Source organism: Hydra vulgaris, chromosome 07, assembly GCF_038396675.1.
Source record: "Hydra vulgaris chromosome 07, alternate assembly HydraT2T_AEP".
NCBI lineage: Eukaryota > Metazoa > Cnidaria > Hydrozoa > Anthoathecata > Hydridae > Hydra > Hydra vulgaris.
The window spans coordinates 34,223,140-34,239,215 of record NC_088926.1 but is presented as its reverse complement, the minus strand read 5'-3'; the positions used below and the strand labels follow the sequence as shown (position 1 = coordinate 34,239,215).

Genomic DNA, 16,076 nt, shown 5'->3' with positions numbered 1-16,076 from the left:
AGTAAGACGATCCGCAAAATTAATAATACGAATTGCGTGCTTCTGACGGTTACAAAGACGTTTCAATCTATTTTTATTAGTACTGACCCAGGCAATATTTTCATAATTTAAATAGTTATGGATAAGCGAGTAATAAAGTTGGGACAAGCTCTTTTTGTTTAAAGAATCACTAGTTTAATATTAAAATTCAATATTTTTGAATTTTTGGTACAAATGTAATCAATGTGACGTTTCCAATTAATGGTTCATCCAGGAAAACTCCTAAAAACTCAATTTGGTTGATAAAAATTGGAGACAGTTTTATGGGTGGATAACGCTTTTTTAAAAGCGAATGGAAAATAATATATTTAGTTTTATTAATATTTAAACTAATTCGTTACATTTAAACCACGTAAAAATGTTTTTAAGCTCGTCATTCATCGTAGAAAATTTAAAAAAAATATCATTATTAGAAAGAAATATGTTAGTGTCGTCCACAAACATAATACTAAGTAGATTTGAGGCTTTATTTAAGTCGTTTATATAAATTAAGAAAAGAAGTGGCCCTAATATAGAGCCTTGCGGAACATCGCAGGTTATATGTAATAAATCATTTTGATAAACATCATTACAGGAAACATATTGTTTTCGGTTTGATAAATAACTTTCAAACCACTTTATTACTATGTTATTTATTGCATAGTACTTAGGTTTATGAAGTAAGATGGTATAATCAACTGTATCAAATGCCTTTGAAAGGTCAATAAAAATATCAAGTCTGTATTGGGAATTTTCAAAAGAATTTGATATCTCACGTACGCATTAAATGATTGGATGTTCAGTAGAACTTTGTTTTTTGAAGCCAAATTGGTTGTTATATAATAGGTTACGCTTTGAAAACCTTAAAAAGAATATCTTTTAGTTGTTTAAAACAGTCAATAACTATATTACCATTTATGTCATATGCACTAGTTGCTTTATTTTTTTTAAAGATTTAAAGGCTTTTTCAAACCCTTCAAGAGATTGTTCTGAAGATAATTCATTAGAATTAATGCAATTAATTGGTTCTAAAAAATCACTAAATACAACTTGGGTGTTTGGAACTTTTGTTGCTAATTTAGAACCAATTCCAACAAAAACACTATTAAATTCAAGAGCCATTTCCGTCGGCTTAAAAATACATTTGTAATCAACTTTGGTGACTGGAGGCAGGAAACCTGAGTAGGATTTTTGTTTTCCATTAATTTCTTTCATTATTTCCTAAGTGAGTTTTGAGTTATGTTTATACTTACCAAGTAGTTTAGAGAAATAGTTTTTTTTTTAAGTTTTGTGAGTTTTTTCAAACAGATGTTTAAAATCCTTGTATATTTTTTCATTTTCAGGCGACTTTATTTTTAAATATATTATATATAATTTTTGCTTAGGCTTTGATGACTTTTTAAATTATTTGGTAATCCAAGGTTTATATGAGTTATTTGGATTGATTGTTTTTTCAATAAATGGAAAATTAGCATCGTAGATAGAGTACAATGTGCTGAAAAAAATATTGTAAATAGAGTTAGTGTTGTCATTAAAATTTATATGCTTCCAATAAAGCAGTGATAATTTATCTTTAAACTGGTTAACATTACAAAAGTTAAAAGAACTTTGTCTCAATGTTTAGCTTGATTTAACTTTTATTAAGGGATGCAGTTAAATGTTAAGAATATAGGAAAGTGGTCAGAAATATCAGTTTTCAAAATACCTTTTTGTATATTATTATGAGTTATATCTTTTGTAATGATATTATCGATAAGAGTAGCTGTATTAATTGTTATTCTTGTTGGACTATTTATTAAAGATTATTAAAAAATTAATAATTATTAAACCGCTTCTAATTCAAAAATTGAGTCAAAAATTTTTTTAAACTTTTTAATCATCATTATAGAAAAAAGTATGTTAAAATCTCCTAATATTTTTCTTTTGTTCCTATTTTTAATATTTGGAATTTTATTCAAAAAATTTGCTCAAGTTCACGCTCACGCCACTAGGTGGTCAATAACAACAGCTTAAGATAATGTTTTTTGTTTGATTGTTAACAATTTCAATAGTTAAAATTTCTTTGTCATCGTCGGAAGCACTCAAATCGTTCCTAATGTAATGCGCTATATTCTCCTTAAGGTAGATAAAAATTCCACCACCACGTTTATTTGTTTGTCTCTCCTGAGATATTAATTAAAAATAAGGAATTTCAAAATTTAAATTAGTTTTCAAATCGTTCGCGGTTATCCATGTTTCAGTTAAACAAACTATATTAAAATATTTTTAGATTTTTTCAATGATCCCGTCTCAATTTGGTTATGGATGAACTGTTAATAATTTTTCATCTCTATAAAATATAGGAATGTTGTGAGCTCGGAGGAAGTCTAAGAGAAAAACTAATAATTTAAGACTTCGTACAAGTGGACATATTTCTAGTTTTAGGACCGGACAATCAACAGATAGATTTAATAAACATGTTTATAACTGCCAACGTGCACATAATATAATTTTTTTGTTGTGAAAAACACCTCCACGAACAAAAAAATGACACTCTTAATCGACATTTCCTATTTAAAATCAAATAATAAATTCACTATAATACTTATAAAGATTAAACAATGGATACTTATCATTTTCTGTTAAAAATAGGAAAATATTATTTTAATAACAAAAATACTACTACTGATGACTGATGATTTTTTTAAAGGCCTCTAGTGCTAAAAAATGTTAAACTTAAATTTAGTGTACCTTCATTTAAATTACTTAATAGTAACAATAAAAGAAATAAATATTTCATAAGCAATGTTTATATATCCATTTTAAATAATACATATACAAGCATAAGTGTATCAAAAATAAATATTTTTCTTGATTTCAAAAATACAAATTATCTTGACAATTGAAGCTACTGTATACAAGGTAATGTAAAATTTACACCTGAATTAAAAAATTTATAATTAAACAACATATAAAACAAAGAAATACAAAATTGTAATATTTTTTGCATTTCGAAGCTTTGTGGCATCTGCCATCTTTTTTTGTACAACTTTTGCAACTATTTTTCAAATAACTTAGATCATTGTATAGAAACGAGCTCTAACAATCCATAATCATGGTCTTTTTTTAAAGTTGTAAAAAAACAAACATTCAAGCCATTGCTTTGGATTGCAGTGAATAAATCACATTGTATTGGCTATCCGCAACAAGGTTTGAACAACTTTAGGGTGGAGTATCACATTGCGGTACTTTCAATAGAAGCTCACGTATTTCAGATTTAAGCGATGGTAATCTTGTGGAAGCTTCATCCAAAGATATATCTTTATTACGAAGGAAAGCAGCGAGAGTCTAAAAAAAAAGAAGATATTTTTATTACGAAAAAAAAAAAAAAAAGGATGAACGTGATTAGTGTTTGTCAAGGCCATAGTTTGGATGAAGTATAAATGTGTAACATGTAGTAATATATTTACACATCTGCAATTTGTTTAAAAATATGTTTTACGCGTTCAAAACGCATCATTATGCCACTTAATAAACTTTGACATCGTAAATAAACATGTTATTGTTGAAATAATACTTTTTTGGATCAATTTCAAATTTGTTAATAAAAATTATTTTTCAAGCGCAGCTTTACGCGTACAAAACGCGCGTAGGCATTACACGCGTCTTACGTTTGACTACACGCATGAAAATAATTAAAGTCAAAATTTTAGAATATTTAAGCCAAAACAAACTATTTTGTTACATTACTTTATTGGATAGAGTAATGTAACAACCCCTCCCCCCTAATTAGATCTGGAGTAAAATTCCCACCCCTTTAACCATCCCCCCCGCCCACACACACACTTTGTATTAAGCACGCGAGAGCATGTCATAAATATTAAAAAAAACCGGAAAGATACACAAATGTTTATTTAAAATTTACAAAAAATGTTTACACGTGTAAAAAAATAAAAAAAAAATAAAATAGAGTTTAAAGCAAATTATATATGTTTTTTTAAATCTAGTTTTATATATATATTTAATTTAGTTGAGGGTAGTAACTTTTTTTAATTAACTCATTGCCCTCACACTCACAAAATTTTAGAGTTTTTTTTGTTTACAGGTTCCGATTATCAGGATTTTTTAACAACCATTTTTTATTTGAGCATAAGAGCGTTTTTTTGTCATAAAGACTAAAGAAAACGTATATAAGTAAGTTGGAGCTCGTAAACCTTTTATATATACTTTCTGTTTTCTTAACGTTTTAAATAAAAAATACATACAATAGCAATGCTTTGAATGTGATCTTCTTGTTTCAGACGCAAATTACGCTTCTCAACGTTTAATGATTTTTCAATTTCTAGTTTCTTTAAAGCGTTTCTTGCAACTTGCGATAAATACTCAATGAAATCAGCTGCAGTTGTTGTTTTATCGGAACCGTAAGCAATATCTAACTGATCCGTTAATAAAGCGATTGCATTTTTATTATGGTCCTCAAATAGATGAGTTGAATCTTGAACCCAGTCTTCGACACCTGTAAATTTGAAAGTCAAAATAAAAAATACGAAAAGCAAAACAAAAACAGTCTACCCTTTAAAAAGCAATTTTTTTATTTAACAGAACAAATTGAATACCTTTCCATACACGAACACTCCAATATATCATATCTTTTAATTGACCTTTTGTGTAGTATGTACGATTGGCTAAAATATATTTGACATAAACTATAAACGTTATTATTGATGTAAATTCTGTTACAGAAGCAGAATTATGATTTTTAAAGTTTTAGAATTTCAATATTACAATACGTATTCTTTAAACTATTAAATTATTATTATTATTATATAAGGTAGTAACTATTCTTTAAGCTGCTAATGTTAATATAGAAAATATTAATTTAAAAAATGTTACGCAATATTTAAATTTTATATGTAAGCATTACGAAACAGAGGCATTTTATTAGATTGTGTAATACTCGACTTTATAAATAGTCCTTTAAGGAGAAAGTGCAATTAATTTCATTTTTTAATCAAAGCTGTCAGCTCCAACAGGAATAGAAATCCTACAGTACATGGTTTACAACCAGTCATTTTTACATCATTATCATTTTTACCTCATTATCATTATCATTTTGTTTTCTTCAGAACAACTTTGAAAGATGTGCAATAGTAATAGTGAGTTGAATCTATTAGTGCAATGAGCAAATGTGAGCTTTTTGGCCAGAAAAAAGGGGCCATGGATTAGACATGGATTAAAATTTTTATAAAATAAATTAACATGGTCTAGTAGTAAATATTTCAAAACAGGACGTGAATTAAAATTTTTTAGACTAAATGAACAAGGTCTCGTAGTATATCTTTCAAACCTGGATAATGAATATTCAAAATGTAAGAAACATGAAAAAAAGGCATCAGTTGCAAAATTTTTCTGATTAAAATATTCTTACTGGCTTCCTAATCTTAGAAATACAACTGAACCTGTCATTTCAAAAAGGGCACATTTTTTTCAAATTTGACTTTTTTAAGCCATTTTATCTTATTATGAAGTGTTTAACAATTTCTTTAAAAAGATATTTTGTCATAACTACAAAAGTCAACTTTTAAGCCAAATGAAAATTAATTTCTAATTGACTTAGGTTTCTTTTATGTGAAACAAACGCAACTGTCAGAGGTCTTTATTAGTTACAAAAATGAAGAATCGCTAACTTGCCAAAAATGCTAAATCTAGAAAAAGAGTTTCTGGTATTACTAATAGTGAAAATTATAAACATACTAAAATAAAAAAAGTAAGTAAACCAAGACATAGAGAAGCTTCTTGTTATAGTTTCATTCTCATTATTTTGTTTATTTGCATTATTTGTTTTATAATCGGTGGTTATAATATTATAAAATTATTATACATCAAGATTATATTGAGATTACATAAGATTATATTAATCATTTTCTTTATCTAAAGATATAATTCAAAATATTCAAATTATTAATATATATTGCTTATATATGAAGATGTTTTGAAAAGTACTACACCGTTTGTTTATAAACTTCATAGCAAAAAATACAGTTTGAATCTTAGATTCAAAATTATGCACACATTATGTCATTATTGCTATTATGTCAAAATTATGCACACATTATGTCATTATTGCTATTATGTCAAAATTATGCACACATTATGTCATTATTGTTATTATGTCAAAATTATGCACACATTATGTCATTATTGCTATTATGTCAAAATTATGCACACATGTCATTATTGTTATATGTCAAAAATTATACACACATACGAACAAAAATATCCAGATCATCCTGTTAAAAAAAGTTTTACTCAAAATATTTCCAAAAATATTTTAGCCTTTCATTCGGTAGAGATTGATGTCTGTGGTCTGTGTAATTGATGACTGTGGTCTGTGTAATTGATATCTGTGATCTGTGTAAAGAGTTAAAAATTAAACTAAAAAATCCACGCATAAATGACAATTCAAAGAACCTATCAAGCATATTAAGGTCCACAAAAGTCAAGCAAATAAAATTTTATTAAATATTTTTTATAGTCAAAACTAAGTCAAAACTAAGTGCAAGAATGATCCAAATATGTGTGGGATTGCATTTGATTTTGTCTAAAATTGTCCACGTTCACATATCCCAGGAGATATGTGAACGTGGACAATTTTATCTACACAAATAATTTTATCCAGGATTTTTTATCTACGCAAATTTTGACTCTATCAGTTTTGCAAACATGATCTTAAAACTGGAAAATCAATGTTTTATTCTTACTGTTAATAAGCTGCTAACAAAGGACCCAATAAAGTATGCACTTTTGTGCTGGATTATATTAAAAAAAAGTATTGGCAACAATGCCAAAAAACTGCACTTATTTTCAGTTGGTTGTGCCAGCTAGAATCAAAATCATGCCATGGTCCAAATTCTTTTATCACTGGTAGCTGAGCTAGGTATCAATATAAAAGAGATACAATATTACATACCCAAAAGAGGTCACTCATTCCTGCCAAATGATAGAATGATTTGGACAGTGAAGAAATTTATTCCAAAAAAGACAGAAAATCTTAAAACTGAAAATCTTAAAACCAAGGCTAAAACTTAAACTTTGAAATAAGAAGATATTATTGACATAAAACTTAAGATAAACTCCGCAAAAAAATGTTGGCTGAAGCTTTATAAGAAACTGAAGCTATCTATGGATTTCTAAGACAGAGGAATAACTGAGGACAAAAAAGGAACTGTGACAACACATAAAACATTGTTTCAGTCATCATAAAAAACAAGTAAAAACTTTTTGATAATCTTTGGATTTGTATGTACAAAAAAGAATTCATTTTAAAAAAGGCCAGAAAGTTTTAACTATTTATTTCTATATTATATTCATATTTTTTATAATAAATAAAATTCACAAAATTTATATATATATTTTTAATTATCTATTCTAGTATTTAGTTTCATAAGCATCTTTATTTTAATCATCTTATTTTTAAAGAAACATTTTTGTTGATCCTGAAAAGTTTTAATTAATGGACTTGTTTTTTTTTTTTTGGTAATTCACCTACCCAAGGCCAAGAAGGTCACTACAGATGAAGAGGCTAGTTGTGGTTATAACCCTCTCCCAACTCTATAACTCCGAAACACGAACCTTGACGAACAAGGCCACTGCGCAGAGAAACAAGTTGAACGCGGTACTACTAGGGACGTGGTGAGGATCGAACTCGGAACCTCTCCCTATGAAGCAAGCCCACTACCACTACCACTACACCACTACCGCATGCTCTTTTTGAATTTAAAGATTCAATTAAAAAAGATTCTGAATTTCTGAAGGAAAGAAAAAAAAGAGGAAAGAAGTTATTTTATTAAGAAACTTTCTTACTTTCTTACTTTTTTTTTTTTTTTTTGAAGTATAGAATGAAAGTATGTATTTCTTTTAAGTTAAAAAGTTACAAGACTTTGTAACCACAATAGTTACCATGACAATTAATTAAATAGTTACCATAACACTTAAAAAGATTTAAAATAAAAAGAGTATAACAAAAGTAAAAATATTTGTTTCCATATTTTACATATTTGAAAATCATATAATATCTTATATATTTGAATATCATATCATATCTTGTATATTTGAATGAATTTAAGAAATGGTAGGTTTTGGACATCTTCATGCAACAGACAGCAGCAGAAACATCATATGTTCTATTGTTGGTATTAATAAAGATACTAGTAAAAGCTCCAAATTCAACTCTGATTTTAATCCTAGTGAGAAAAAACACTTTTAAACAAAAACTCACTTCTGAAATTTACACAGATATTTTTGTTGGTAATGCAGATGTTATAGCTTGAATTAGTAATTCTCCAAATACTTTGTACAAAGTTACAGATTTTAACTTAATCAGGAGTCGATCTGATTTCAATTGTAGCTAGTCTACAGTAGCTAAAAAAGATTACATTTACATCATGTATACCATCACAAAATCATATTTACCAGTCACAACATATGCAGGATAACAGAAGATGAGTAATAAGCAATCAATGATTCCTATGGGGATTCACAGCGCATTTTGGTGGCAAAACATAAATTGAATAAAAAAGACAAAAAATGATCGTCTGTTCTATGGCTGTCCTTGTAAAGGATAATTAAGGAGAATGATGCAATGGACCTTTCTTAAAGAGTACAACCTTGAATCCAAAGTAGAAAAAATACGCTTTGATACTACTACAAGTTATAGTATATTTAAGAAAGGTTCTTTGATAAGAATATTTAACAAAATGGGCAAATATCCATTACTAGTTGCAGAGCCAAAAATATGCTTCTCAAACTCAGATTTTAAAAGATTGCATGTTAGAATAGAATAATGGAAAATTATGCAATCAACTGCAAAACACAATTTTACAATCATACATGCAGAGGAAAAATTACATCAAAAGGTTTTTATAAAAACAAAAAGGCATAAACTTGTGCAGTTGAATTGAAAAAACTAAGTTGCAGCAGGAAATACAGTAAACAGACATTCTATCAAGTATTCAAACCAGGAGTAACATGAATTTGACAAAAATAAAGTTTGATAATGCTTACTTTATAGCAAAAGTAGATGTCATTTTGTCTATATAAGTTTAACTAAGTGATATAAAAGGTTTTATTTTCAGGGTATTGTACTTAAGGATTTTGTAACCACAAAACCTTTAGTAAAAAATTGAAGTCTGCTCTTATCAAGTTAGTAATGAACTTAATAATAGTGACTTTGGAAACATATGTTATTATCACTAATATGTATTATGCAAAAACTTTAAATACAGAAGACTGGCTTTAAAGTATTGAAAAAAAATATTCCTGGATGAAAAAATAAAAAATATTAATAACTTTACAAAATGCTATGCTAGTTTCGCCAGTGTAAGTAATGTTTCAAATGTTTGGCATAGCTTATTAAACTACACTGTAAAATATTCAGCACCACATAATAATAATAGTTACCACAAGTTATAAGGCATAAAATATTTTCTAGGTTAAACTATTAATTATTGTTCTAAACTATTCATTATTTTACTTGACTCTAATGAAAAGCTGAATGCCTTTTTTCACTAACAAATAGAGTGAAAACAGACACACAAAGCTCTCTGAAAAGGAAATGGGTTAAAAATTTATTAGAGCAATTTAGAAAAGTTTGTACTTTGATTTAAATTCAGTTATCGAGTTATCAAGGCAAGTAATCGAGTTATTGAGGCAAGTAATGGAGCTGCTGAGTTTAACAGAAAGAAGGATAAAAAATAAACTCTAAATAAAATAAACAAAATAAAAACAGCAATAAAAAATAAAAAAATTCTATGTTTGGATATTAGATATTAGAGGAAAAGTTTGGATAGAGGATATTAGAGTGAAAACTTTAAACTTTTATTAAAAGCTTATTTTTTAGTATTAACTTTTTAAATTAACATTTCTTGTGAATTATTTGGCTTTACAAGTATATAAGCCTTATAGCATATAGCGCAAAAACAATCTGTAATACAATAAGTGTTATGCTTAAAAAATCTAGAAAATAATTTATGCATAATATAATGTATGCATAATACTCAAACTGAGATAACAAAACCTTTAAGCAAAAAAAATATGTTTCAAGCAAACTAAAATAATTTAAAAATCTGCAATTTATCTTATTTTAAAAAATTCTGCAATTTATCTTATTTTAAAAAATTCTGCAATTTATCTTATTTTAAAAAATTTTGCAATTTATCTTATTTTAAAGGTTTTTATAAGATTATGCTAACCTTCATTTGTTATCTTTGAATCTAAAACATGTAGCGAATCAACCAAGTTATCTCTTGTGGCAGTATATGTGGATATACCGTCTTTATATGCATCTACTAAATCTGCAAGTAGATTAGCGAGGTGAGAGTATCTCATCACTACACTGTTGTAAGTAACGCAATCATTGTCTTGAAAAAAATAAAATATTATTATAAATAATCATTATTAATATTATTAGTATTATTATTATTGTTTAATAACCATTGTTTACTTAAATAACACAATGTTACAAGCTTTTACAAAATTTTTGCCCACTGCATTTTTTTTAATTCTTTATAAATATTACAGATACTTCAAATACCAGGTTTTTCCTAAATACCAGGTTTTCAGTTTCCACATTGTAAAATCTTTCATAAAATTTTGCGGTCAAGACCAAAATAATTTGTCATAAAAACATCTTGAGCTATTTTTAATATGTATTATTTACATATTTGTGTTGGGTTCACAACTGGGTTCACACTGGGTATGAAGAATCTATTTTTCTCATAATGGCTACTAGAAAATGTCTAAATTCTCTAGATATATTTTACTATGTGGATATTATATTGCAAAAAAGCAGGTATTCATAATATGGCAATAGGTGCCATATCCTAGATACCATTATCAAAATATTTTAAAATGATCATGTTGATCAAGACAAATGATGCCTGCTGAACTAGTCTTATAGTGTTAAGAGTTTTAAAAATTTTGCTGTTCCTAGAGCATTATGAGAGCAAAAATATTCATGTCTAAGTTGAATTTGCTAAATACTACTTTTTCAGCAGTTCAAGAATTAGCAAGTAACAGTAGAAAAGACTTCACACTTATATTTCTTCCTTAAGAATGATTGATGTTATGATTAATAAAATTATGATAAATCAAAAAATATTTAACCTGTGGACTCACACAGCTTTAAGTGTGTGGTGTTTAATATACACGATGTTTAATAGTGGGGATACAAATAATAGACACAATAATGAACAATGATGTATCGATATGATTATGATTGAGGTGATGTTAGTGAGGAGCATGGTGAGAGAAGGAACACGAGGAGCATTGCCATTTTATCAGGACATGGAAAAATAGAAAGTAAATATCAAGGACAATGAAATACTGTAATGGAAGATTTTATATGATATCTAGTCAGAAAAGTTAAACGTATGGACTCAAGAAAATCTTGATAATCAAAGCAGTTCTTACCTCAAAGAAAGAATTATTGAATTTTATAGTAAAGAATTGTTTTTTTTGTTTGTTTTCACTTTTGTACTTCTTAATTATTCTTTTTAATTTAATTATTCTTGATTTTTTTTATGTGAATTTAAATCAACATTCAAAGTAAAAAAAAAGTAGACAGGTAAACAAATAAATAAACAAACTTTCTTTTGGTGTTTAAATCAGTGTTATTTAAATCAAATCAGTGTTATTTAATTTAAATCAGTGTTATTTAATTCAAACCAATGTTATTTAATTTAAATCAGTGTTATTTAATTTAAATCGGTGTTTTTTAATTTTGCACAAAAGTTCTGCTATTTTTTTTTCTATTTTATTTTATTTCATAATATTAATTTATATAGTTTATTTTTGTTCACTTTGAACTAATGTTAAATTTTAATTTTTCACTTAAATGAAAATTCTTTACGCACAAAAATTTTCTCTTTTTTCAATAGAAATTCTTATTATTCTTTCCACATAAAAAAACTTTTTTTTTGCAGAGAAATAAATCTTGCATTTTTGTGTGTATAAAAATTAACTTTGTTCATTGCTTGTACAGCAATCAATGCAACTGTAAACAAAATAAGTTTTCTTGTGAAATTAATAAAACAATAAATACATGTCATATAAATATAAAACAATAAATACATGTCATATAAATATAAAACAATAAATACATGTCATATAAATATAAAACAATAAATACATGTCATAAATTAATAAAACAATAAATACATGTCATAAATTAATAAAACAATAAACACATGTCATATAAATATAAATGTCATGTCATAAGGCATTTTGAAAAATAATATCAATATCAACAAAAAATTATTTGTATTTTTTAAAAATATTAAAAAAAAAATTGCAAAATATTTCTTTATGATAAAAAAAGCCATTACTAAAAAGCAATTAAATTATTTCAAAAAACCAACAAACCTTGTGGTAAAGTAACATTTATACGATCAGTTGAAGTACTTGAAGGGTTCAATACTGTTTTTATAATTGCCCAAGGTGATTTTTGCAACATAACCAAAGATGTCTTATAGCTATGAACAAAATATTGCGGCAAGACAGTCATAGTAAGTTTCTTAAAGTCCTTTTCATATATGTCTGTATTTTTCTTATCATTAACAGGTGGCAAAACAAAAATACTGCTTCTTTGATACATTTTAGTTGTATTATATACTTCATCAGAATTTAGATGAACATCATTATGATTGTTATCATCTTGGAAAAGTTTGATTAAACTATTCTGATGACTCATCACCTTAGCGTGAGACAATCTCAAACGGTCAAAGCTTTGAAAATATGAACGCAAATCGGACTTAGTGAACAATGTTTCAAATATTGCAATAGCAACATTTTCATAAAACTCTCCTAAAAAATAAAAAAAGAATTTTTTTAAATATTGGGGAAAAAAATATCAATATATAATTTCACTGCAAAAAATTTAAAAAGTAATTATTTTTTTTATAATAACATAATCTACATAATTTATGTAATTCTCGTCAAAGAACGATATCACTGTTTTGACATAATATAATGGAGCCAGGTCGAGACAAAATAAATATGGATCATAATATTAAAAAGTGTTCGTCATTTCTTAATTCAATGCTTGAAGTATAGATTGAAGTATGGATTGGTTAACTGCAAGACCACTAAATAGAATACAGTTTTAACAACCCTTTATCAGAAATGCACAACCAGAAAAAACATTTTTTTTTAACTTAAATTTTGTAGTCTGCCTATACTTTACCTGGCAGGTGTATGTTTAACAGCGCTTCATTAGAAAGTATCGTTGCCATTGATTATGCTGTGAGCTAAAGTCTAATAAAACTCATCACAAATAATCATCGACAATTTTCTCAACAGATAAAACAACACCAATGACCAATTCTTTTTTCACTGCTGATTGATTCACAATGGTATCTTTTCATTTTAAGAAATTAATGTTTGTCTATTTTTTAAGAAATTTTTTTACAACCAAAGAGAGATGGAAAAACAAAGTTACACATTGAATTAGAAAACCTCTTTCTTTCAACTGGATGGATAGGTGACCTCTTCCTGCTAATTGTGCGTGTGCATGCAATATCAAATTCTGAATCCAAGTAAGTAATTAGAAATGGTAACTTTGAAACTTTTTTGACACACACAAATTGAGAAAAGTGATGAATAAAGTCAATAAATAAAAGTGATGAAAAAAATCAGAGAACGCAAGCAAAATGCTTTACATCTTATGAATCTTGAGCACAATTAAATAAAATGGAATCAACCTAAAAAAGCAACCCCAAATAATTTAGCTAAAAAAGAAAACATACCAATAAATTAAATATCACTAATCAGATCTAAGAATTAAATCTAAAAACAATACTTTGATGATAAAACCTTTTTATATCTTCAAGTAAACCTTGTCAGTACATTGAAGCTTATTGATAAACCTTATATAAACTTATATAACATGATATACCTTTTATAAAAAAAATTTTGTTTTACTTTCAACACTATTTTAAAGTTTTTTTATACTGTTAACTTTTAAAATGTAACCGCTATGTACAGGTTATACAGTAGTGGCGTAGTGGTAAAGCGCTTGCTTCATAAGCAAGAAGCTCAGAGTTCGATCCCAACTAAATCTCTGGTAGAACAGTGCTTAATTTGCTTTTCTGAGCCTTGTTTGTCAAGGTTTGCTTTTGGAGTTATAGAGTTGAGAGAGGGATGTAACCATAATTAAAATAGCTTCCTAGACTGTAGTGACCTTTGTCTGGGCAGGTTGGTGCCAATTTATACTTAAAATATTTTCTATATTTTGTTAGTTAAAAATCCAAAAATAAAAACATATGTATATTTTTTAAAATAAGAAAACTATCCATTTTAATACATGTGATAATAATTTCAGATCTTTTACTCTGGATTCGCATTCATTTTAATGAATCCTACAAGAATTTGGAAACTTTGCATGCTGCTATAATCTGCATGAGCAGTTTTAAAAGTTTAACTTGTTGAAACATAGATTAGACAGCTTTTAAAAGATTTTTTATCTACAAATTAACAAAAACAATTGATAAACAAGATTTGCCTGTTTGGAATGTTTGACATTGGATATGTAGAACTCTTTAAAAACAATAAGGCAATAAACTAGAAGGATGGAATCAAAAAGTTTCTTAAATATTATTAAGTGGTAGCCTTATATCCAACAATAATGAAATGCTTGAATAAAAATCTCTGGGCGCTATATAAAATTTACACACTATCACTGCCATCCACTACCACCTACCACTACCATCAACACACTATCAGTGTGTAGATGGTACACTACCACTCCACTACCAGTGTCGATTTTTGACTTGTGGTTGACTCATTAACTATAATTAAAATTTTACTCTGCAATCATTTTTGCAAATTTTTGCATGCACTTATAGAACGAAGAATGTAACACATTTCTCTTTTTATTTCTTGATGATCAATTTCCCTTTCAACATTATAAAAAGATTGATTTAATTTTGGAATATTATATGCAGTTCAAAAAATGTTTGCTGTTGCAGTTTTCATGTGTTAAAGTTTTTTAAAAGACTTTAAAACTATATTCTCCTTGAACCTTCTTTTTAGCTTCTGCAGCCATCTTTAATGCAGCTTGCATGTCCAACAGATTCTTTGTTATCAAAAATTTTCTTTCGCAGTGAACAACTGCTTTCTACATTCAGTAAGATTTTTCATTATGGTTTATTGCTTCAATATTTTCATTCCCATCTTGGTTTCTGCACTAAGTGTTTAGTAAAAAGAAGCTAATGACATTATTAATTTTCAAATTAAGGTTTATTTCTTTAACTAATACTTTTATATTGCACTATGTAAAACAACCTTTTTCCTTAAATTCAAAACGTTATATTTTAATTTAAAAAATTTTTTAAATATAAAATTAATTAAAATTGCTTATATCTAAAAACTGTGGAAAAATGACTACATTAAGTACAAGTTATTATTTTATAATTTCTTTTTTTATTAATAAACAACTGCAACAAACCTGTTGCAAGTTGTTTATTAATAAAAAAATTCTCACCTTGATTGCCTGTGAGGAATTAACTCAGGGCACTAAGCAACATCTTGACACTCATGGAGTCCTCTTTAAGAACCACAGAGTAAGAAATATGTGACTCACATAATATTAGTTTCTTTGGCGAAATTACACAACTTTGAGACTATGGGATGAACTGTCTATAAATTAGCACTATTTACTCAAGGTTACATGCGATACCAATAGCCTTGAAAAGCACAGCCCACTGTAGAAGTTGTAAAATGTTTGGTGACACTTTCTCTGATCTGTCACTTGCATGTTTCCATCCAATAAATTCCGCTGTTTGAGCCTAAATATCAGAAGCTCAGCATTTGATATGGTAAGACCTCTGATTAGACTGTTGACATCTTTCTAATTAGGGAAGTACCTGTACCTGCAAAACTGTAGTTTGCACCTCTAATATCTTTCTTGCAGTTGCACTTGCTATACTTTCCTGAAGATGGCTGATCCCTCTTATTGGGAGAAAAAACAGACAGCTAAGGGCTGCGGGATATTTGGACACCATTGAAGGAATGTCTGGATGAAC

At 27.4% G+C, this 16,076-nt stretch overlaps 1 protein-coding gene across 2 annotated transcripts in view; it reads right to left on the bottom strand.

Moving 5' to 3' along the window:
- Positions 1-2,791: 2,791 nt before the first annotated feature.
- Positions 2,792-16,076, bottom strand: part of LOC101235783 (uncharacterized) — an 81,420-nt gene continuing 68,135 nt past the window's right edge. For both annotated transcript variants that reach the window (XM_065801678.1, XM_065801679.1), the window contains exons 19-23: positions 12,418-12,858; positions 10,248-10,415; positions 4,614-4,682; positions 4,263-4,513; positions 2,792-3,345 (exon numbers count right to left, since the gene is read on the bottom strand). In XM_065801678.1, coding sequence (XP_065657750.1) covers positions 3,220-3,345; positions 4,263-4,513; positions 4,614-4,682; positions 10,248-10,415; positions 12,418-12,858 — 1,055 coding nt within the window. In that variant the 3' untranslated portion in view covers positions 2,792-3,219. The remainder of the gene's footprint in view (positions 3,346-4,262; positions 4,514-4,613; positions 4,683-10,247; positions 10,416-12,417; positions 12,859-16,076) is intronic.